General features: G+C 44.7%; 1 protein-coding gene across 2 annotated transcripts in view; it reads left to right on the top strand.

Moving 5' to 3' along the window:
- VPS33A (VPS33A core subunit of CORVET and HOPS complexes) overlaps positions 1 to 21,416 on the top strand; it is a 37,106-nt gene extending 15,690 nt beyond the window's left edge. The window contains exons 6-13 of one of the 2 annotated variants that reach the window (XM_003280698.4): positions 794 to 968; positions 6,314 to 6,507; positions 8,596 to 8,722; positions 11,180 to 11,247; positions 12,496 to 12,633; positions 15,043 to 15,180; positions 18,010 to 18,178; positions 18,554 to 21,416. In XM_003280698.4, the coding sequence (XP_003280746.1) occupies positions 794 to 968; positions 6,314 to 6,507; positions 8,596 to 8,722; positions 11,180 to 11,247; positions 12,496 to 12,633; positions 15,043 to 15,180; positions 18,010 to 18,178; positions 18,554 to 18,735 (1,191 nt within the window). In that variant the 3' untranslated portion in view covers positions 18,736 to 21,416. The remainder of the gene's footprint in view (positions 1 to 793; positions 969 to 6,313; positions 6,508 to 8,595; positions 8,723 to 11,179; positions 11,248 to 12,495; positions 12,634 to 15,042; positions 15,181 to 18,009; positions 18,179 to 18,553) is intronic. The other variant, XM_030821549.1, reaches the window with a different exon arrangement.
- The last annotated feature ends 2,702 nt before the right edge of the window (positions 21,417 to 24,118 follow it).

Genomic DNA, 24,118 nt, shown 5'->3' with positions numbered 1-24,118 from the left:
TGATTAAAATGCACTTACAACCCTCCAAGTCAGTACTCATGGTGCTTTTGTGGGCGTGCACAGTGGTGACAGTTTGAGTAACCACTGCGCATGTTCCCAGCTGAGGCAGGTGACACTCCACCTTCCCATTTCAGCTCTCAGACTGCAAACAAGTGTACTTTTCACAGTCTCACTCATATTTTCCGCACGTCTGTACTTTTTTTTGGTGATTTCACTTTTTAAAATGGCCCACAAACGTAGGACTGAGGTGCAGTCTGGTGTCTTGTGCACAAGAAGGCTGTGGTGTGCCTGGCAGAGACATTACATGTGTCAGAGACGCTTCGTTCAGGCACGAGTCACAGAGCTGCCGGCTGTGTGAGTAATCAACAGTTATGTTAAGTCAGGCATCTTTAAGCAGAAACACATATGAAACTGGGTTATGTATTGATCAATTGACAGAAATGTTGAGACCAGAGGCTCCCAGGAACCTAAGTCTGCGTTTCTCCCAGGAACAGTGGTTCCATCTTCGCTAATTTAGTGTTTGCAGTGACTTCATAGAACATAACTACTGCGAATCACAAGAATAGACTGACCTGATTTTATGCCTCATTAGCAAATGGCAGCTGCCTTGGTGCAAGTGTCGGGATGGGTGCCAACAGCAAGGTGCTTTTCTAGAGCTGCTTATTTCTAAGCAATGCACTCTTCCAGTTTTTCTCCTTTTTTACTTTTTTTGATTGTCTTTCTGGTTTTAGACAAATTTTAAAATCTGCTCGTTCCCAGGGGGGCCCCACCTCATCCAATGTTTTGTTTCCAGCAAGTGGCCAATATGATGATCAGGATGAAGAGAGAGTTTACAGGAAGCCAGAATTCGATATTTCCTGTTTTTGATAATCTCTTGTTGCTTGATCGGAATGTGGATTTATTAACACCTCTTGCCACTCAGCTGACATATGAAGGACTCATTGATGAAATTTATGGCATTCAGAACAGTAAGTACGTGACATCTGTTTTCACTAATAGGTAATATGAGAAGAGTATCCTTTGTGGAGGCTACTGTTTGTATATATTGCACACTTAAGCATAATTTGTAGTCAGAGGTCCAATTTTAATGATTCAGAGTGTCCTTTTTGTAAGCAATTTAGTGACATAAAACTTTTCTAACCCTTGGCCAAAGAAAACCCAAAGCCTAAGAATGTGCCTTGAGGAATCATTCCAAAAAAGGGGATCAGTGAGGTTTGCATAAGAGTTTTGATTTCCATTTTCTTACCAGAATTTTCCAAACAATCTCAGTGGTTGAGTACATTATAAAATATTATGGAACCACCTGGGCATGGTGGCTCACACTTGTGATCCCAGCACTTTGGGAAGCCAAGGCAGGCAGATCACTTGAGGTCAGGTGTTCAAAACCAGTCTGGCAAACATGGTGAGACCCCCGTCTCTACTAAAAATGCAAAAAATTAGCCGAGTGTGGTGGCGCGTGCCTGTAGCCCCAGCTACTTGGGAGGCTGAGATGGAGGAATTGCTTGAACCCGGGAGGAGGAGGTTGCAGTGAGCCGAGATAGCACTGCTGCACTCCAGCCTGGTGACAGAGCGAGACTATGTCTCAAAAAAAGAAAATATTATGGAACCATCAAAATGATAAATGTGGAACATGAAAAACTGCATAGCCATGCCTATTTCAATTAGAAGTTGTTATATATGTGTCTGTGTATGTATGTGTGTTCCAAACTATATTTATATTTATAAAAAGTAACTAAGAATACCATAAAAACCGGAAATAACTAGAGGTGGAATAATCAGACCATGCCTCCAAAGAGTCAGTTTTTAGAACGCTGCTTCCTTTACATAGAAATCAGAGAACCCTTAAAACAATAAAAATACTGACCTCTGACTTTTCAGACACTAGGATTCAATGACATCTGAGCAAACTGCAGTTGTCGGTGACACAAGAGTTGGCCGGAAGTTTAGTGCCCAGGCATGTCCTTGTCCCCTGTGAGCAGAGGCCAAGGGTCTCCCACAGAGGGCACTGGCATTTGTGATGCACACATCCTTGCAGCCGGCAGTAGTTGAGGAAGGCGGCGGAAGCAGTGGCGTTTGTGCTGGGTTTGGAAAGAAGTGGAGAATTTAGACGGAGATCCTCGGGCAGGGGCAGTCGGCATCATACACAGAGTCATGACGAGCCAAGCAGCGTGGTTGAGTGGAGTGCGTGGCTGGAGAAATACTTTAGAAAAACGGCTGGTAGGCTGGGCACGGTGGCTCACGCCTGTAATCCCAGCACTTTGGGAGGCCGAGACCATCCTGGCTAACATGGTGAAAGCCCGTCTCTACTAAAAATACAAAAAATTAGCCAGGTGCGGTGGCGGGCGCCTGTAGTCCCAGCTACTCGGGAGGCTGAGGTAGGAGAATGGCATGAACCCGGGAGGCGGAGCTTGCAGTGAGCCGAGATTGCGCCACTGCACTCCAGCCTGGGCGACAGAGCAAGACTCCGTCTCAAAAAAAAAAAAAGAAAAATGGCTGGTACAGAAGGTCGAGGCCACTCTATGGAAGATGTGGATGGCTGGTTAGAGCTTGGCCTTGGTGGGCGATTAGGTAGATCACAAGCATGTTTGGTTTGGCTGGTTTTGGCCCACATGATATTTATTTCTGTCAGCTTTAAAATGTGATACATTTTAAGTAATAATCCTGAATTATGCCATGACGAAAAATATTGGAAGCACTGGCAAGAGGCCACGCTCCCACTGGTGGCCAGGACCCAGTGTCTCTAGAGCTCCCTGCCTCACCACAGACCCATACACCTGTCTCAACCTGGCCTTCTTCCCTCGTCTGCATAGTCCCCAGCCTGTATTACTATCCTGAATGAAGTCACAGGGAGCCAAGGGAAGGCCTGAGGAGAGGGATGTGTAAGAAAGATGAGGCCGGGCGCGGTGGCCCACTCCTGTAACCCCAGCACTTTGGGAGGCCAAGGCAGGCAGATCACGTGAGATCAGAAGTTTGAGACCAGCCTGACCAACATGGTGAAACCCCATCACTACTAAAAATACACACACACACACACACAGCTGGATTTGGTGACGCATGCCTGTAGTACCAGCTACTCAGGAGGCTGAGGCATGCGAATCACTTGAGCTTAGGAGGTGGAGCTTGCAGTGAGCCAAGATCGCACGGCTGCACTCCAGCCCGGGCAACAGAGTGAGACTCTGTCTCAAAAAAATAATAAAATAGGTGAAATTTTTTTTTAATATTTAAAAAGAAAGGAAGGGAGGAAGGGCCTGCAATTCAAAGGGAAACGGACTCGTGGTTGCCAGGACTACGGGAAGGGGATGGGGAGTCACCACTTATTGGCTACAGGGTTTCCCTTTGGGATAAAAAAGTGTGGAACTAGATACTGGCTGTGGTCCTACCATGTTGTATATGTACTAAATGCTACTGGATCATTCACTGTAAAACAAAGTAGTAATTTTTATATTATGTGGAATTTACCACAAGAACGGATGAATGAATGACGTGGGTGAGGGGATGGAGAGAGAGACGTGAGGAGGCATTTCCACATGTGTGGAAGGTCTTTAGTGATAAGATTGTAAAAAGTCTTTTTATTATTGTTATTTGTCAAAAAAATGGCACCTTTAATACTTTTTAAAACTCTATTTATTGACAGAGGAATTTATTTCAGGAGAGCCCTATGCTGGGTCGTGGGTGGAAATCAAAGAAACAGGGTGGTCCCAGAGCATGTACCACCCAGGAAGGCATGAAAGAAGAGCTCTGAGTTCAGGATGGGGACTGGTGGGGGGAGAGGCGGCCTGGGAGTTGGCCCAGGGGACAGCTGTATAGGAGAGGTGATAGGTATGTGGGAAGGGATTTTCCAAGAAGAGAAAAAATATATGTAAATTCCCAGCCTCCTTGTAGCAAGTATTTTCGTAATGTAAGTCGAACATTGATTAAGAAAAAGATTGGAAAAATAGAAGAAAACATAGGTCCCTTATTATCCTCCAACCTTACCCCACAGCCCTGTGGCCGCAAACCTTGGGACAACAAGGGTTAATATTGTGGTGTTATTTCCTAGTCTTTTTTTCCCCTTGTATAGTTTATTTTAGTTAACAAAAAATGGGATCAGGTTGTACAAATAGTTTCAAACTATTTGATTTGGTATGCTAATGAGCATTTTCCCATTGTATGCATACTGTAATCGTTACATTAAAATCCACAATATAGGCCAGGCATGGTGGCTTACGCCTGTAATCCCAGCACTGTGGTAGGCCAGGGTGGGCCAATCACCTGAGGTCAAGAGTTCGAGACCAGCCTGACCAACATGGTGAAACCCCATTTCTACTAAATACAAAAAAAATTAGCCGGGCATGGTGGCGGGCGGCTATAATCCCAGCTACTTGGGAGGCTGAGGCAGGAGAATTGCTTGAACCTGGGAGGTGGAGGTTGCAGTGAGCTAAGATCATGCCACTGCACTCCAGTTTGGGTGACAGACTGAGACTCTGTCTCAATTAAAAAAAAAAAAGTGGCTGGGCACAGTGGCTCATGCCTGTAATCCCAGCACTTTGGGAGGTTGAGGTGGGCGGATCATCTGAGGTCAGGAGTTCGAGACCAGCCTGGCCAACATGGTGAAACCCATCTCTACTAAAAATACAAAAATTAGTCGGTGTGGTGGGGGGCGCCTGTAATCCTGGCTACTCAGGAGGCTGAGGCAAGAGAATCACTTGAACCCGGGAGTTGGAGGTTGTAGTGAGCTGAGATTATGCCACTACACTCCAGCCTGGGCGAGAGAGCGAGTCTCCCTCTTGTATAAATAAATAAATAAAATAAGAGAAAGAGAGAGAGAGATCCTCCCACCTAAGCCTCTCAGAGTGCTGGGATTACAGGCGTGAGCCACCGTGCCCAGCCTACATAAGATTTTTTTCATGTATCAGATTATTTTCTTTCCCTGGATTCCCTGATGCAGGATTTTTGGGGTGAAAGGCACTTGGTACATGTTGCCAAATTGCTTTACTGCAGAGTTACACCAGCTCCATGCCATCCGTAGTTCATGAGCACATGTGGGGTGTTCCAAGGAAATAGGGACTCACTTGGCTTGGCAGGAGCAGAGTAGGGAGAAGGAGATTAAGGCTACTTCGCAGAGGAAGTGGATACCATCCTAAGGAATTTGGAAGCTTATTCTAGATCAGGGTGTACAACTTTTTCTATGAAGACCCAGATAGTAAGTAATTTAGGCTTTTGCTTGTTACACAGTGCAGGTCATACAGAGGAACCTCATTGTCTCTGTCATTGTAACGTGAAAGAAGCCATAGACAATACAAAAAGAATAGCTGTGGCCATGTGCCAATAAAACTTTATTTGCAAAAACAGAAAGTGGGCTGGGCGTGGTGGCTCACGCCTGTAATCCAGCACTTTGGGAGGCCCAGGAGGGTGGCTAACCTGAAGACAGGAGTTCAAGACCAGCCTGGCCAACATGGTGAAACCCTGTCTCTACTAAAAATACAAAAAAATTAGCTGGGCATGGTGGTGGGTGCCTATAATCCCAGCTACTCAGGAGGCTGAGGCAGGAGAATCACTTGAACCCAGGAGGTGGAGGTTGCAGTGAGCCGAGATCATGCCATTGCACTCCAGCCTGGGTGACAAGAGTGAAACTCCATCTCAAAAAAAAAAACCAAAGTGAACAGAGTTTGGTCCTCAGACCATAGTTTCTAATTCTTGTTCTAAGATGGCTTTTAAACTATTTTGGATTCCAACCCACAGTAAAGAAATGTATTTTATATCATGACCCAGTACATACATACATGTATGTGTGTGCATGTTAAACTGAAACAAAAGTTTTATTTAAAAAAAAAAAAAAACGAAGCCACCACTAGCTTCTCTAGCGTCGTGTGATAAGCTTTTGTATTTTCTACTCTGTGCTGTTTTTGGTACTGTTGTTTTGTTTTGGTTTCGTTTGGTTTTGGTTTTAAGATGCTACTTGCAACCTACCAGCTTGATTTCATGATCCACTAATGGAACATGAGCTACAATTTGAAGAAACACTAAAAGTCAATGGGGAGATCCTTGAAAGTTTTCTGAGTGGAAAAGTGACCTAATCCCTGAATAAGTTGAGGAAGTAGACATTGCTGCATGTGGTTTATATAGGTGCCCCAAAGATAATTAGAACGGTGGTATCAGTATTAGAGTCACTACTCCCTGTACTTTGATCATGGAAAATCAAAAGCTCAGAGCTATGTGTCATTTGCCATCTTCCATTTTCTCCTGAGTTGGAAATTCTGTTTTGTGCTTGGCCGCTGGATTGGTTCTTCCAGTCATTGCACACAGGTGCTTATTCCCTTCCACTGCTGCTCAGGTTATGTGAAATTACCTCCAGAGAAATTTGCGCCTAAGAAACAGGGCGATGGTGGTAAGGACCTCCCCACGGAAGCAAAGAAGCTGCAACTGAATTCTGCAGAGGAGCTCTATGCTGAGATCCGAGATAAGAACTTCAACGCGGTGGGCTCTGTGCTCAGCAAGAAAGCAAAGATCATCTCTGCAGCATTCGAGGTGAGGCAAGTTTTGGGTGTCATTCTGCAGCTCTAGGCCTCAGGTAGATGCCCACCCCTGAGTGGAATAAGAGCTCCAAAAATATGTAGCCATTAAACCAGGCTTCAATGCAACTTTTCTCATCTTCAGTAACTGCAAATTCAGTATTGGAAGCTCTGAGGTTTTCTTTCATTTTAAACTTTCTTAGACCCGTGTTGGGTAAAGTTCTTTTTGTGTGGAGGGTAGGTGGAGGTGCAAGTGTTTGCAGTTTACAGACTTCCATCATAAACATTTGCTTTATCATCTTTTAAATTATTTCCTACCTTGCTTAAGAGGAAGCCATCTGTACTATAAATAAAGGATCCTCTATAATAGAACTTGTGGTTCATGCCGAAAACTCAAGTTTAGCCAGTGTGACTGTGGCAGGGGAACTCAGCACGTGTGGCGGGTGATAATGAGACTGAAATCCCCAGCAACCCAGAGCTTTGAAATTGGTGGCTTCATTATCACCTTCCTGCCTCCTCTTGCCCGTTCACTAGTTTATTCTTGCTCAGGCTCCTTTTTGAAACATGGGAATTCAACAAGATCATAAAGTCTGAATATTTCGACTTTGGAAACATAAATGGGAAGTTTTTGAAAAGGAATTTTTCACTGAGTATGTAGTTCTAGATTTTTTTTTGACAGGATCTCGCTTTGTCTCCCAGGATGGCTGTAGTGGTACAATCACGGCTTACTGGAGCTGCTACCTCCCAGGCTCAAGCAATCCTCCCACCTCAGCCTCCCGAGTAGCTGGGACCACAGGAACATGCCATCATGCCCGGCAGAGTGTTTTGTTGTTTTTTTTTTTTCTGTAGAGATGGGGACTTCCTGCATTGCCCAGGCTGGCTTGGAACTGGGCCATGTAATTCCAGATTTTATCTTTCTCAGGAATTATATTCATTAATTGATTTTCATATTTCTGAGGTTACTTTTGGTTTAAGTTATTAAATTTTGCCAAAAAATATTATCATCACCAAGCTAGGTTTGCTTTGTTCATAGACTATACTCAAGACTAAGGTTCAGGCCAGGCACAGTGGCTCACGCCTGTCATCCCAGCACTGTCAGAGGCTGAGGCAGGAGGATCGCTTGAGCCCAGAAGTTCTAGACCAGCCTGGGCAACACAGCAAGACACTGTCTCTACAAAACTTTTTTTTTTTTTTTTTTTTAACTAGCTGGGCAGTGGTGTGTGCCTGTAATCCCAGCTCCTCAGGAGGCTGAGGTAGGAGCCTAGGAAGTGGAGGCTGCAGTGAGCTGTGATGACACCACTGCACTCCAGCCTGGGCAACAGAGACCCTGTCTCAACATCAAATAAAAGACTGAGGGTCAACAGAAAAAATGGATTTTTTTCTGTTGCATAGGAAACTTTTCCTCTTTATGGTACCCTCTAAACATAATTTTTTGTCTTAGTTTTTTACTCAGAAATTTGTATGGTTTATATAATACTATCTTTCACCAATATTCAGATGTCCACAAAATACTGACACAGTTTTTGAGCTGGTACATTGGAAGACAGATTCTGAGGCATTTGCTTCTCTAAAAGAAGTGCTAATTCAGGAGACAGGCACCATGAACTCTATTATTTCAGTGATATATATACTTTTCTGTTTTTTTATGTAATGTTAGAGCTGTGTTTGCCTTGATTTATTTGTATTCCATTCTTCCTTTCTCATTAATATAAATGAAACATCCTCTAAGCAATACAAAAAACAGAGCACTTAAAATATGGGCCAGGCACGGTGGCTCACGCCTGTAATCCTAACACTTTGGGAGGCTAAGGTGGGTGGATCACCTGAGGTCAGGAGTTCGAGACCAGCCTGACCAATATGGTGAAATCCTGTCTCTACTAAAAATACAAAAATTAGTTGGGCATGGTGGTGGGCACCTGTAATCCCAGCTACTGGGGAGGCTGAGGCATGAGAATCACCTTGAACCTGGGAGGTGGAGGTTGCAGTGAGCCGACATTGCGCCACTGCACTCCAGCCTGGGCAACAGAGCGAGAGTCCTTCTCAAAAAAATAAAATAAATAAACTATCTTCCCTGCTTGAGGCACTGCTCTCTTGTCTATTTCAGGAAAGACACAATGCTAAGACCGTGGGGGAGATCAAGCAGTTTGTTTCCCAGTTGCCCCACATGCAGGCGGCAAGGGGCTCGCTTGCAAACCATACCTCAATTGCAGAATTGATCAAAGATGTCACTAGTGAGTATCCTTTGTAATGATTGTTTCAGTCTGGGGCTACTGGCACATACAACGTTTGACACCTAGGTCATCAACACCACAATGCCTCTTTGGGAGAGTCAGCTCTGTCTTAATACCACGTGTTCTTCTCAGTGTTAATGAAGTGTACATATGTTAATAGTTAAGAATATTCCAGGCGGGGCATGGTGGCTCATGCCTGTAATCCCAGCACTTCCAGAGGCCAAGACGGGCAGATCACTTGAGGTCAGGAGTTTGAGACCAGCCTGGCCAACATGATGAAACCCCATCTCTACTACAAATACAAAAATTAGCCAGGCACAGTGGTATGCATCTGTAGTCCCAGCTACCTGGGCGGCTGAGGCAGGAGAATCACTTGAACCCGGAAGGTGGAGGTTGCAGTGAGCTGAGATCACGCCACTGCACTCCAGCCTGGGTGACAGAGTGAGACTCCATCTCAAAAAAACAAAACAAAAACAAAGAATGTTCCATTTGTTGGCCAGGCATGATAGCTCACACCTGTAACCCCAGCACTTTGGGAGGCTGAGGCAGGCAGATCACTTGAGTCCAGGAATTCAAGACCAGCATGGGCAACATGGCGAAACTGTATCTTTACTAAAAATACAAAACTTAGCTGGGAATGGTGGCACATGCCTGTAGTTACAGCTACTCAGGAGGTTGAGGCATGAGAATCACTTGAACCCTGGAGGCAGAGGTTACAGTGAGCTGAGATCACGCCACTGCACTCCAGCCTGGGTGAGCGAGACTCCATTAAAAAAAAAAAAAAAAAAAAGACTGGGCACGGTGGCTCATGCCTGTAATACCACCACTTTGGGAGGCCGAGGCGGGTGGATCGCCTGAGGTCAGGCATTCGAGACTAGCCTGGCCAACATAGTGAAACACAACACCATCTGTACTAAAAATACAAAAATTAGCCGGGTGTGGTGGCGGGCACCTGTAATCCAAGCTGCTCAGGAGACTGAGGCAGGAGAATTGCTTGAACCGGGAGGCAGAGGTTGCAGTGAGCCAAGATTGCACCACTGCACTCCAGCCTGGGCGACAGAGCAGGACTCCATCTCGAAATAATGAAAGAAAGAAAAAGAGAGAGAAAGAGAGGAAGGGTCCATTTGTTGACTCAAATTTTTTCATTATTTATATGAATAATATTTGGAATATAGATAAGAGAAAAAAATTATCCGTAAGTTTTTCATCATAATTTGAGATGGTTAATTTTTTTAGTCTAGCTTTTTTCCTTTTTTTTTTTTTTTTTTTTTGAGACAGAGTTTCACTCTTGTTGCCCAGGCTGGAGTGCAGTGGCACAATCTCAGCTCACGGAAACCTCCACCTCCCTGGTTCAAGTGATTCTCCTGCCTTAGCCTCCCAAGTAGCTGGGATTACAGGCACATGCCACCACGCCCGGCTTATTTTGTATTTTTACTAGAGTTGGTGTTTCACCATGTTGGTCAGGCTGGTCTCAAACTCCCAACCTCAGGTGATCCACCTGCCTCGGCTCCCAAAGTGCTGGGATTACAGGCATGAGCCACCGCGGCCAGCGGCTTTTTTTCCTTTTTTGAAGGATTACTTACTGGCGCATGTTCTTCCCTTGAATACTATGTGCAGAATTGGTACAAAGAGTATATGTTGAGTATTTTGAAAGAGCTCAGAAGACGTCTATGAAAGCAGACATGAGTTTGTTCATTACCATACAGGGCTGTAAAAGCTGAGTAGGAGATTGTTTTATGAAGTATACTTCGAATCTTAAGTAAATCACGGTTATTGAAAAATCAGTCCTTTGTTTCCCTGTTCATAGGAGTGGATACTAGTTGAAATTGGGTTGAACCTAATGATGAAAATGAAATGTTCTTGAGAAATTAGCTTTCATTCATACTGGCGCTCATTCTGGGGAGTGTACCAAAATCCTAAGGATACAAAAGAGTGCACTTGTCGACTATATCTAGTGTAACTTAGGAGTGCAGAGGCTTAGGGTTTTCCATGTTTCCTAAAAGATTTTCTTCAGGTGATGACTTGAACTTACTGCTTGCTTGCTTTTTTGCATGATGTCTGGTTTCTTTTCTTTTGAGACAGGGTCTCGCTCTGTTGCCCAGGCTGGAGAGCAGTGGTGTGATCTTGGCTCACTGTAACCTCCGCCTCCCCGCCTCAAGTGATTCTTGTGCCTTAGCCTCCCGAGTAGCTGGGACTACAGGTGTATGCCACCATACTCAGTTAATTTTTGTGTTTTTGGTAGAGATGGGGTTTGGCCATGTTGGTCAGGCTGGTCTTAAACTCCTGGCCTGAAGTGATCCACTCACCTCGGCCCCCCACAGTGCTGAGATTACAGGTGTGAGCCACCGTGCCCAGCCACATGTCTAGTTTCTGAATCGTGCTGTGTGTATAAAAGCATGCCACTCAAGTAAATTAACATTTAATTTCTAAGTTGCAAATTTGCTAATTTCATTTTAGCTTCTGAAGACTTCTTTGATAAATTAACCGTGGAACAGGAGTTTATGTCTGGAATAGACACTGATAAGGTATGTGGACAAAAAAACCTCTTTAACAAGTAATTGAAAGCTTATTAAACCTCAGATTATAGCCAGAAAACCAACTGCTTTGATTCCCATGCCTTGCCTAATTTTTTTTTTTTTTTTTTTTTTTTTTTTGAGACGGAGTCTCCCTCTGTCGCCCAACTCGCCCTGTTGCCCAGGCTGGAGTGCAGTGGCACGATCTCCGCTCACTGCAAGCTCTGCCTGCCAGGTTGACGCCATTCTCCTGCCTCAGCCTCTGGAGTACCTGGGACTACAGGCACCCACCACCACGCCTGGCTAATTTTTTGTATTTTTAATAGAGACGGGGTTTCACCATGTTAGCCAGGATGGTCTCGATCTCCTGACCTTGTGATCTGCCCACCTTGGCCTCCCAAAGTGCTGGGATTACAGGCGTGAGTCACTGCGCCCAGCCACTTAAATATTTTTAAGAGGAAATGCAAAATGTGCCAGTGTAGATTTTATCAAGTAACAGATATTTAACATTATTCTGTGCAAGACACTTTCTGCCATACATGGCAAGATGAGACCCGGCCCCTAAAATCAAATCTTTTTAAGACTGTATTAGATAAATTAAGGTATTTGCTCTTTTGAAAGAGTTTCTTATATAACTCCTTTAAATAGCTCTATTAACAAATTTTAAATTATTCACTTTATGAAAATTCCTAACATAAAACAATTACTAATACTTTTTGCTAGATTAGTTGTTGATACTGTTGAAATGGAGTAGGCATCTGGTAGCCTCTCAGAAGCGTGTTCTTAGAGACAGATGTGTCCAGACAGACATATGGAGTGACCAATTGTATTCTCAGCGGCCTTGGGCTCGGGTGACACTGTGTGTGTGTGTGTGTGTGTGTGTGTGTGTGTGTGTGTGTCCGTCCAGTGACTGTGTATGTGTTGGCCAGGGTGTGTATGTGGCTGGGGCTAGCAGAGCTATTTTGGCCTTGGGCTCCAGTGACTTGGCCTGATCACTCTGTGTGTGTGTGTGTGTGTGTGTGTGTGTGTGTGTGTGTGTGTGTGTGTTGGCCAGGGTGTGTATGTGGCTGGGGTTAGCAGAGCTATTTCGGGGAAGGGCTGGGGACTGTGGAAAAATAACTCATTTTCCCACGTATCTCCTTTATTGGACTTTGAAAAATAATAATAAACATCAAGTTAAGTTCCTAAACCATGTAGTGTGTGTGTGTGTGTGTGTGTGTATGCAAATGTATATGTACATGTATGCTACTTTATTTCTAGGTCAACAATTACATTGAGGATTGTATCGCCCAAAAGCACTCGTTGATCAAGGTGTTAAGACTAGTTTGCCTCCAATCCGTGTGTAATAGTGGGCTCAAACAAAAGGTTTTGGATTATTACAAAAGAGAGATTCTCCAGGTGAGTATATTTTTAAATTATTAATTTGCCAAGGGGGACAGCATCTTTTTAAAAAATACTTCATGGGCCGGGCACAGTGGCTTGTGCCTGTAATCCCAGCACTTTGGGAGGCCGAAGCAGGTGGATCACTTGAGGTTAGGAGTTTGAGACCAGCCTGGCCAACATGGTGAAACCCCCATCTCTACTAAAAATACAAAAATTAGCCAGGCATGGTAGCATGCACCTGTAGTCCCAGCTATTTGGGAGGATCAGGCAGGAGAAGTGCTTGAACACAGGAGGTGGAGGTTACAGTGTGTCAAGATCACGCCCCTGCACTCCAGCCTGGGCAACAGAGTGAGACTCTGTCTCAAAAAATAATAATAAAAAATTTAAAATAAAAAAAAATAAAAAATACAAAGCTGCCATTTTGGTATGTTGTTACCACTGTTGTGTAAATTTTTTAACACCTAGAGGAATTGGTCTTGGTAGTCATCACTGTTTATTGTATTTGTGTGATAATAATAGGTAACAGGCTGGGCACAGTGGCTTACCTCTGTTATCCCAATATTTTGTGGGGCTGAGGCAGGAGGATCACTGGAGGCCAACACCAGCCTGGCAACATAGCAAGACCCTGTCTCTACAAAAAAAAATACAAAAATTAGCCAGGCATGGTGGCTGTGTCTGCAGTCCCAGCTACCCAGGAGACTGAGTTAGGAGGATTGCTTGAGCCCAGGAGTCCAAAACCAGCCTGGGCAACATAACTTTTTTACAAAAAGTAAAAAATAATAATAATAGGTAACATTTATTGAGCATTTACTATGTGCTAGGATCTATTGGAAAAACTTTGTGCATTCATTTGTTTCATCTTCACAATACTTGTTAACTGTAGTTACCATAACAACAACAACAAATATTCACAACAGCCCTGTGAGTTAGATACTGCTATCGTCCCAGTTTTACGGATGAAAAACTGAGGCACAGACTAGGTAACTCACCCAAGGTTACCTGGCTGGTAAGTGGTACAGCCAGTGGTAAACCAGGCAATTTGAGTGTAGCGTCCATGTTCTTAACTCGGCAATTATACCATGGAGGAAAAGAACTTTCTGCAAATTTCTGATGACAGTTGCTTAGCAGGTTTACTTAAATTAAGCCTGTGTTACTTATAATAAGGAAAACTCTTGTTTTTGAAAAGTCTCCCCTTTGTTTGAAAATGACTCAGGTAGTATTTATTTGCTGTTACCAGTGACAGTTAAGTACATTTTTATTAAAATTGAGTGCTCATTAATTTTTTGTTTTTGTCCTTTTTTAAGTTATGCATCCTTGTGTAAGAGTCAAATAATGCAGAAGTACACGGAGCAAAATGTGAACGTCCCCTGTACCTTGCTCATACCCCAGTTTCCCTCCCCAGATGTGACCAGTGTCAGCAGTCTGGTTTGCTTCCTTCCAAACTCCATTCTTTGCATTTAGACAGAATGTTTCCATACACAGACTTCAGAGTGAGACTGACTGGATCCAGGTTTCAGCTCTACTCTTCACTAGCTGTGTGACCTTAGGCAGGTTATTTAAACATCTCTGTAAAATGAAGATAATGATACCTACATCATGGGGTTAGAGCCAGGATGACTGAGTTAATGTATGTAAGTGCTTAGACCAGAACAGTGCCCAGCTCATAGAAAGTATTTTATAAGTGTTGGCTACTTTTAAAAACTTATTTATTTTTTGAGACAGTATCTCACCCTGTTGCCCAGGGTGGAGTGCAGTGGCAGTCTTGGCTCACTGTAACCTCCTAGGTTCAAGCAATTCTCCTGCCTCAGCCTCCCGAGTAGCTGGGATTACAGGTACCTGCCACCAGGCCCAGCTAATTTTTGTATTTTTAGTAGAGACAGGGTTTCACCATGTTGGCCAGGCTGGTCTCAAACTCCTGACCTCAAGTGATTTGCCCGCCTCGGCCTCCCAAAGTACTGGGATTACAGGTGTGAGCCACCATGCCCAGACCTTGGCTACTTTTTAAAAATAGAAATAATATCCTACTCTACATATTATTGTTTTTTTTAATATATTCTGGAGACCTTTCTTATCAGGATGTATACATATGCCTTACTCTTTTTTAGAGCTAATTATATCCCTTATAAAAATATACTATCATTTATTTGATGCTCACTTAGATGGGGTCCATAAATTCTGACTTTAAAATAAAAATTTTAAATTTCTCTTTGAAACAGTGAGCTGAATTAATAGTAACAGGCAAGCAGTTTTAGGACAAGTTTCATCCCTTCACCCTGTCCTCTGTGCCCATCCACTAACATTGCCAGACTTTGGTAACATGTCCTGCAGTACAAACCAAATTGATTTGTTGGAAGTGCCCTTCTTTGAAAATTGCAGAAATCCTTTTCCTGATCTGACATCAAGGCCAAATGACTTCCCTTGCAGACATACGGCTATGAGCACATATTGACCTTACACAACCTGGAGAAGGCCGGCCTGCTGAAACCGCAGACGGGGGGCAGAAACAATTACCCAACTATACGGAAAACATTACGCCTCTGGATGGATGATGTTAACGAGCAGGTAAGCCACACTTCTCCACCTCGTCTCAGCTTAGGGACTGGTTAGATCATCCAGGTGACAATACATGCTTCTGAACCTACACATCTGCCTTGCTTTCTAAAAACAATTTTCTAATGTTTTTGAAAAAGTAATGCATGCATGTATTGTATCCATCAGAATCCTAGAAGGACACAGAGAAGGCTCTTAAACTGGGGAGTTTCTGGAGAGTTTAATAAAGATGTGGGCTGGGCGCGGTGGCTCACGCCTATAATCCCAGCACTTTGGGAGGCCGAGGCAGGCAGATCACTTGAGCTCAGGAGTTTGAGAACAGCCTGACTAACATGGGAAACCCCATCTCTACTAAAAATACAAAAATTAGCCCAGCATTGTGGTGCGTGCCTGTAATCCCAGCTACTTGGGGGGCTGAGGCAGGAGAATCGCTTGAACCTGGGAGGCGGAGGTTGTAGTAAGCTCAGATCACGCCATCGCACTCCAGCCTAGGTGACAGAGCAAGACTCTGTCTCAAAAAAAAAAAAAAAAAAAAGATATGGGGCAGGCTTGGTGGCTCATGCCTGTAATCCCAGTATATTGGGAGGCTGAAGCATCAGATCACTTTAGTCCAGGAGTTCGAGACCAGCCTGGGCAACATGGCAAAACCCTGTCTCTACAAAAAAAAATGGCCAATGGTGGTATGAGCCTTTAGTCCGAGAGGCTGTTGTTAGAGGATCACTGAGCCCAGGAGGTGGTTGCAGTGAAGCATGTTTGTGCCACTGCACTCCAGCCTGGGCTACACAGTAAGACTCTGTCTCAAATAAATAAAGATGTGGGAAGAGTGGAGACCAGTAAGAGGCAGTGCGGTGGGGAGCCCTTGCCAGCCATGGCCTGAAGGGCAAGGAGAGGGGGGTATTCTAGAAACTTGTCTTAGAACCTGGAGAGAAGAGCTGTGGTGGGGCCATCTGGTGAGGTAAGGGGTGAGGGGCCTCTGGCTGAGGGTATGGTCAACCTCCAGCAGAGGAAGCTGGCCAGTGACAATCTCGTCCCCACACTGCTGCCCACTCTCCAGTTCACTCTGGTGCTTTGCCTTGGTCAGACCCAAAGAGAAGGCATTAGAGTGTGTTGGTGTGGGACCTACAGGTCCATCTCTGGGCATAGAGCATTGCGGAGAAGGGTGGAGAGTGTCTAGAGGAGCCAGTGGAGATGTCCAGTACTCGTAAACAAGCCAGCCATGGCTGGGCACGGTGGCTCATACCTGTAATCCCAGCACTTTGGGAGGTCAAGGCAGGAGGATCACTTGAGGTCAGGAGTTCAAGACCAGCCTGGCCAACATGGTGAAACCCTGTCTCTGCCAAAAAATACAAAAGTGATCAGGGCATGGTGGAGCATGCACCTGTAGGCCCAGCTACTGTACTCAGGAGGCTGAGGTGGGAGGATCACTTGAGCCTGGAAGGTCAAGGCTACAGTGAGCTGAGATTGCACCGCTGCACTCCAGCATGGGCGACAGAATGAGGCCCTATCTCAAAAGAAAAAAAGAAAAAGGAAAAAAAAAGCTATGCAAAAGCAGGGCTATCAGGGCCAAGTGAGTTTCCTTCCACAGTTTCCCCTCAGAGGCAGCCACTGTGGCCAGTTTTTTATCTGTCCTGTGCATACACATTTTATCTGTGCATACACATTTTTACATAAAGAGTGCATATTCTCTACTGTTGGTCTCCAAAGTGGGGTGCACTTTGCTTTACATTTATTACTTATTCTAATGTTTCTAAATTTCAGTCTTTTTTGGTTTTTCATAAGGGATTTTATTAGGCTGCCTCTTGTGACAAAAGCTCATTAACTAGACAGTCTCCTCTGTCAGGAGCAAAATTGGATGATTTTTTTCCCAGTGGGAAAATAGAGACCCTTAATGTCTAGAGTCTATCATGTACATATTAGTTCAGCCGTCTTCACTGTTCTGACCTTTCTGACTCTGGACCCACCCACCACTTAACAAAGGATCTTGAAGGGTCTTCTGTGATCTTCCCCGTCTTTTTAATTTTTCTAAATTGCTACATAGTGGTTTTGAGGCCATACCTTATTTAATGATTTAACAGATTGCTATTGATAGAAATTCAGGTTGTTTCCAGTCTTTGCTATTACATGCAGTGTTGCAGTTAATATGTTTATACTTTGGTCTATTATCTTTTGTTCTGCAAGCACCTCTGTAGGATTAATGCCTAAAAGTAGAATTGCTAAGTTCAAAGGTTATTGCACATCATTGCTCAGCTAGGGAGTGCCAAGTTCCCTCCAATATGTTTCATGCTGGCCGGACGTGGTGGCTCAGGCCTGTAATCCCAACACTTTGGGAGGCCGAGGCAGGTGGATCACCTGAGGTCAGGAATTCAAGACCAGCCTGGCCAACATGGTGAAACCCTGTCTCTACTAAAAATACAAAAATGAGCCAGGAGTGATGGTGCACATCTGTAATCCCAGCTCCTTGGGAGCCTGAGACAAGAGAATTGCTTGAACTCAGGAGGCGGAGGTTGCAGTGGGCCAAGATTACGCCACTGCACTCCAGACTGGGCGACAGAGCCAGACTCTGTCTCAAAAAAAAAAAAAAGTTTCATGCCAAGCCAAATAATTTTTCATCTTCTGTACCTAGAGTTGCTTTGAGTGGCTTTTCAAGATTTGAGTCAAAATTGAAGCTCTGGCTGCTAAAAATTGAGCCCAGCTAGGGTGGATTAGAACAGGGCATGGCAGGGGTGGGGGTTGTATATCTTTAAATCCAAATCAAATAATTTTGGATTACCCAAAAGGCCATAGTCAGGTAGCTCTAAGTCTCTGTATCTATAGGGTTTTTGTTCTTTAATTATCTCACAGAACCCCACGGACATATCCTATGTGTACAGTGGGTATGCCCCGCTCAGTGTGCGGCTGGCCCAGCTCCTTTCCCGGCCTGGCTGGCGGAGCATCGAGGAGGTCCTCCGCATCCTCCCAGGGCCCCACTTTGAGGAGCGGCAGCCACTGCCCACAGGACTGCAGAAGAAACGTAAGTCCCAGTCCCGCATCTACAGATAATTATGTACTGTTGGTGTGGTTTTCAGGTATTGTACAGTTGCTTTGTAAAATACTTAATAAAGCACTTAGGAGTCAGAATTAAGTATACCTCTTTTGTTCATTGCTAATGTATATAGTAAGCACTCGAATCGGATTATTCCCTGAGGGGTAGCAGCTTTCAACTTCTGTGTTGAGAATCTCAGAAGTTAGAAAAAACGTTGAGATCAAAATCAGTATTCTTAGGTTTCAGATGAACTGTCTGGATGAAGACACTTGTTTATTCTTATGAATGATAAAATGTTTGAAGAGGTGGGAAGAGAAGCATTAATAATAAATAGTTTTTAATTCTGAAATGTTTAAATTTTAGGTCAACCGGGAGAAAACCGAGTGACTCTGATATTTTTCCTCGGGGGCATAACCTTCGCTGAAATTGCTGCCCTGCGATTTCTCTCCCAGTTGGAAGATGGAGGTACAGAATATGTCATTGCCACCACTAAACTAATGAATGGAACCAGTTGGATAGAGGCTCTGATGGAAAAACCTTTCTAGGGTGTTCAGAGGAGACTTAACAAGTGTACTGCAGAATAAACTGCCTCTTTGAAGAAGTTGCTGAAAGGAAGTAAAACCCCATAGAAGAAACATGGGAATACAGAATATATTCTGGGGTCAGCTTCTTAAATTATACTACTCTTTACTGCTTTCTCCTTCTCTTTTGTATTCCTTTTTGTTTTTCTCCTTTGAGACGGAGTCTTGCTCTGTCACCCAGACTAGAGTGCAGTGGCACGGTCTCACCTCACTGCAACCTCTGCCTCCTGGGTTCAAGCAATTCTCCTGCCTCAGCCTCCTGAGTCAATGGGACTACAGGCATGCACCACCACACCCAGCTAATTTTTGTATTTTTAGTAGAGATGGTGTTTCACCATGTTGGCCAGGCTGGTCTCAAACTCCTGACCTCAGGTGATCCACCCGCCTCGGCCTCCCACAGTGCTGGGATTACAGGCCTGAGCCACCGTGCACAGCCCCTAATCTGCTGAGGAAAGAAGAACAGAAGAAAATCAGCCTGAGTAAAAACAGCACTGGTTTCGAGTTTTCTAAGCTCAGGGTCTTCATCAGAGACCTCTGGAAATACATTAAGGATGATGGGGGTAGATAATCCATTCAGCCAGACAAACGGGGCCAGCTCTTAAAATAAGAAAGCTGAGACTTAGGAGGTGAAACTGAAAATAAAAAGAGAAAGTCCATCCTCTAATCCCCAGTGCTGTATTTCTTCAAGGCGCATCAGGCCTAGGACAGTGGTTAATTGTTGGGAGCTGGAGATCATTTTATCACTGAGTTGAGATTTCTTTTTCCTGCAGAGTATGGGAGATTGTATTTAGGGTCATCAGTCACTGTCGCAGCTGATCACTAAGGCAAGTTTGCTTCCTTCTACTTCTTACAAAGCAGGAGGTTTAGGGGAGCTTCTTGCCCAGAAACAAAGTTTATGCTCTATGTGATCAGCTACATCTCTTTAGGTTCCATACTTATCAGGGGCTTTTGACATGGAAGAATGTGATAACTGGGGATAAGCCTTCTGAGAATTCAGCCTTTGAAATAATTCAAAGACAGTTTCTTAGCACACACGTTAACTCCAGACACGGCAGTGGTGGATGCCTCCATTGAGGTTTCCGTTTTCTCTTCTGTCCACCAAGGGCCCAACATCCAACTGGTCCCACAGTGAGCAGGGGCAACTCTTGCTTCTTCAGCATCTGGCCACTTCGTTTCCATGGTAACTGCCACTGTGTACTTTTCTAGCAGTCTGTGGCCACTCCGTAGTCAGCTGAAAAAACTCTGTTTCAGCCCCCTCTCTGGTGACCTCAGCCTTCTCCAGGTGTATCTCTTGATGATCTTGGAGACCAGCAGCCACAGCTGCTGCTACTCCTGCAGGGGACTGTCAGGCTGTGGTGGGGGGGGCAGGGATGTTGGAGGGGAAGTTGGAAATCGTGTGTTCCCTGCCTCTCTGCTGCTCCATCTCAGCTTCTGGAGGAGTTAAGGCACCAAGGGCACCAAGTCAGGTTGGCGGCTTTGCTGTCCTTGCCCAAGCCTCCAGCAAAACTAGCTGGTCCCCTGCTTTGCTGGGTCCCAGCCAGGTGTGGTTTTGGTTGTTTATTAGTAACCACACATTGTTTTTCCCCACCTATTTCATTAGTGGAGTTTTGTTTTGTTTTTGTTTGTTTGAGACAGAGTCTCACGCTCTTTCCAGGCTGGAGTGCAGTGGTGCGATGTTGGCTCACTGCAACCTCCACTTCCCGGGTTCAGACGATTCTCATGCCTCAGCCTCCTGAGTAGCTGGGATTACAGATGTGCACCAGCACACCTGGCTAATTTTTGTATTTTTAGTAGAGACGGGGTTTCACCATGATGGCCAGGCTGGTCTCGAACTCCTGACGTCAGGTGATTGGCCCACCTCGGCCTCCCAAAGTGCTGAGATTATAGGCGTGAGCCACCGCACCCGACCCATTAATGGAGTTCTGATGGGCACGGTGAATATTATTAATGAAAGAGAAATTCTGTATACTTTTAAAAAAATCTCTTTAATAAAAGAATGAAGGGTGGCAGAGATAATAATTGAAAGATTAGTTTCTCATGGAATTAATTGGTCCTTGATATTCAGTATTTGGAAATGTCTTCAAGAAAACCATTTTCATTGTAGAAAATCCGTTTTCAAATACTTGTTATATCCCAGGGAGATTAGTTTATACCATCCACCTCAGGCAGTCATCAGCTGCTTTAGAGAATGAAATCCACCCTGCCCCTCCATGTTTTTGGTTCCTGGGACTCAATTCAAGTCTGGTCAAGTCTCCCTGGCTGGGGATTCTGTCCTGGGAACAGACACTCAGTTGTAGTCTCATGTGTCTGCACTCACCCAAGACTCTATATACTTGCTTGCTCAGAGCATAGTTAGGTCAGCTCCTAAAAATGCATTCAGCAGAAGACTGAAAAACTTCAATTGCTTCATTTGTATGCAAATAGAAAATGGTAGATAATTATGTATTATACACCTTTGTGTAAGTTCATTTAATACTTGAAGCAGTCTTTGTCTCAAAAGAGTATGCCTTTACTGAGAAAGGATATGTGAACGGTACATTTATTGTTGGGGAGAGTGGATTGTTTACATCATGTCTGGACTTTTGTCTAGTTGGGTAGACAGTTCTACACCAGCAGCCCCCTTAATAAAGAAGTCTACACAGACACTGTTTTGTGTCTTGCTATACAGTGTTGAATTCTAACCAACAGAGAATTAAGTGTTTTGTAAATTGTGGAGCAAAAGAGTAATGGTTGAAAGAGGGATGATTTAAAACAGCACATTTAATTCTCAGAGAAAACTGGGACAGTCTTATTTTGAGTTCTATTTCATTCAGATCTGCCCTTACTGGAAATGGATTATGATTAAGCATGATGTGTTGGTCGGTCTTGTTCTCAGTTGTACACTAAAGACCAGCCTGTCACCAGGAAGAAGTGTTTGTATTGAGCAGAGTTTAATTCAAGAAGAAATTTTTTTTTGAGATGAGGTCTTATTCTGTTGCCCAGGCTGGAGTGCAGTGGCACACCAGCAGCCTTGAACTTCTGGGCTCACCGCAGCCTTGAACTTCTGGGCTCAAGCAGTCCTCCTGCCTCAGTCTCATGAGTAGCTGGGACTATAGGAAAGCACCACCACACTCAGCAATTTTTTTTTTCTTCCTGTTAGAGACGGGGTCTATGTTGCTCAAACTCCTGGCCTCAAGAGAAATAATTTTTTTTCTTTTTTATTAAATTTATTATCTTTTTAACTTTCTGTAGAGATGGATCTCACTATGTTGGCCAGGGTGGTCTCAAACTCCTAGCTTTAAGCAGCCCTCCTGCCTCAGCCCCACAAAGTGTTGGGATTATGGGTGTGAGTCACCACACCAGCTGAAATACTCTTTTTAAAATATCAAAATGAACTGGATATCTAAAGCAGACAGTAAGAGGGACTATGATAAAGATGGTGAGGCAAAAAAATGCAGACATCACATAGATGATCTTCTTTAGACTGAATTTATTGTAGAGTCTGATGTATTCAGTCATGTGGTTTAATGATGACATCCTATAGAAAATAGAGGATACCTTTTTTGTCAGACAACAGAAGAAAAAGGCAGTTATTTAAAATTTCTCAGATTCTTTTATTTCTAAATGGATTAGTGTGAATTTCAAGCCACATAGTGATTCTTAGCTTAAGTTACTCCGTTGCTGTAAAACACCCAAAATCGGGTGGTAACAAGGGGCTGCAAAGGCTAGAACACTTAACTGCCTGGAGACATCCATTTGAAGGATGTGAGAGTTAAAAGGGAACAGAATCAGGCCTATTTTTAATAGCCTGTCTGTTTCATCCATTATTTTGGTGTGGAGGAGGGTATCAATCTCAGCTGTACTCCGTTTCCACTAGGTAGGACATGGAAGATGACCAGTTCTCTGGGGGAGTAATTACTACTCACTGGCTTCCTGAGCAGCTTGATAATGTTCTGCTCCTGTTTTCAGCCTCACTGTGGCCAAGGCAATAATTTGATAATAAGAGATCCTGATTAAATTAAGCAGCCATTTGCTTCTGGATGATGATGTTGATAAAAGGGTTGATGTCCACACTGCCTGCTCTTTTCAAAGGTCAGAAAACAGTCTTGAACTAAAAATTACTGCAACAAGCAAAATAATCAGAAGCAGCATAGTTTATGCTTTCGTTTCCTTTGTTGTTGCATCTGGGAAAGTGTCTGTTCTTTGCAGAAATCCTCACTGGCTCCTTTTGCCTCACATTGTGAGGAGGTGAAATTGGAAGTGTCACATTGGGAAGGTATCTGTATAATGAGTCTGTAAGCTGCAAAACTCTTTGTAAATCGGAATCAAGCACTCAGGAGATCTCGGTCACTTAAGCTTCGTTCTCACACCCGTGCATGCTTTGCACTTGCATGTTTTTTAAGACAACAGCTTTTGCTTTAGTAGTCGGGCGGTCGCAAGTGAACACTGTCCAGTGGTTCTTCTGGTGCCCAGATTCGGAGGAGATGGGACTGCTCTCAATGTGTTTGTTAGAAACGAAACTATTGGCACTAAAACCCCGTAACCCCTTACAATGTTCAGAAAAAAACAAGAAGCGGCTTGAAATACCCACTAGTGTACCGCCTGCTCAGCCTATCTGGGTCTGTGAAACCACATCTGAGCCCTGTGGGCTGCGGCGGCGACACAGGCGGAGGGCGGGCAGGGTTGCCAGCGCCCCGCCTGGGCTGGGAACGCCTGTGCGCAGCTCCCTGAGAGCTCCGGGACCACGCGGAGGTTGTAATTGGTCTCTAGACCACACCTAGTTGTTGAGTGCCGCTGCTTGAAAATCTCAGTTCTGCCGAGATCGCAGAATACACACAAGCTACCTTTGGGCACCAGAGCAGACGGAACCGCGGAGCTTCAGGGTGGAAGAGTCGTGGAAACTTTGCCAAGTAAGTGAGGTGGGGAGAGAAGGAAGCCAGTGCCTGACACTGTGGGGAGTGGCTGGGCAAAGCAGCATTGGAGGTGCTGTAGGGTTCCTACTGTCTGATGAGCTGGTGTGGGGTTCTTAACTGTCTGATGCCGTCTCTGGTGTAAGTTAGCAGGGCTGGGGCAGATGCACAGAGCACAGTGGGGGAGGTGAGCCCAGGATCGGATTGATGCCCACCCACCACCTGGCACCCAGCTGGCCAGAAGGCAAGCATGCCGGACCACAAAGCAGAGATCCTCCAGCTCTGCTGCTGGCAAGCCTTGGGGCCAGGGGACTCACAGAAGGGCAGGTCTGGGCCTGTGTCTTCCTCCTGCCCAAATGGGTCTCTCTCCCCTTCCCCTTCCAGCCAGGGCCGCAGCTGGGGCTGCAGCTTGAGTGACGGGAAAAGAAAGCTTTACTCCACCAGCCCATTAGCGGCAC

Source organism: Nomascus leucogenys, chromosome 10 (genome assembly GCF_006542625.1).
Source record: "Nomascus leucogenys isolate Asia chromosome 10, Asia_NLE_v1, whole genome shotgun sequence".
Taxonomy (NCBI): Eukaryota; Metazoa; Chordata; class Mammalia; order Primates; family Hylobatidae; genus Nomascus; species Nomascus leucogenys.
This window is presented reverse-complemented; position numbering and strand designations above follow the sequence as displayed.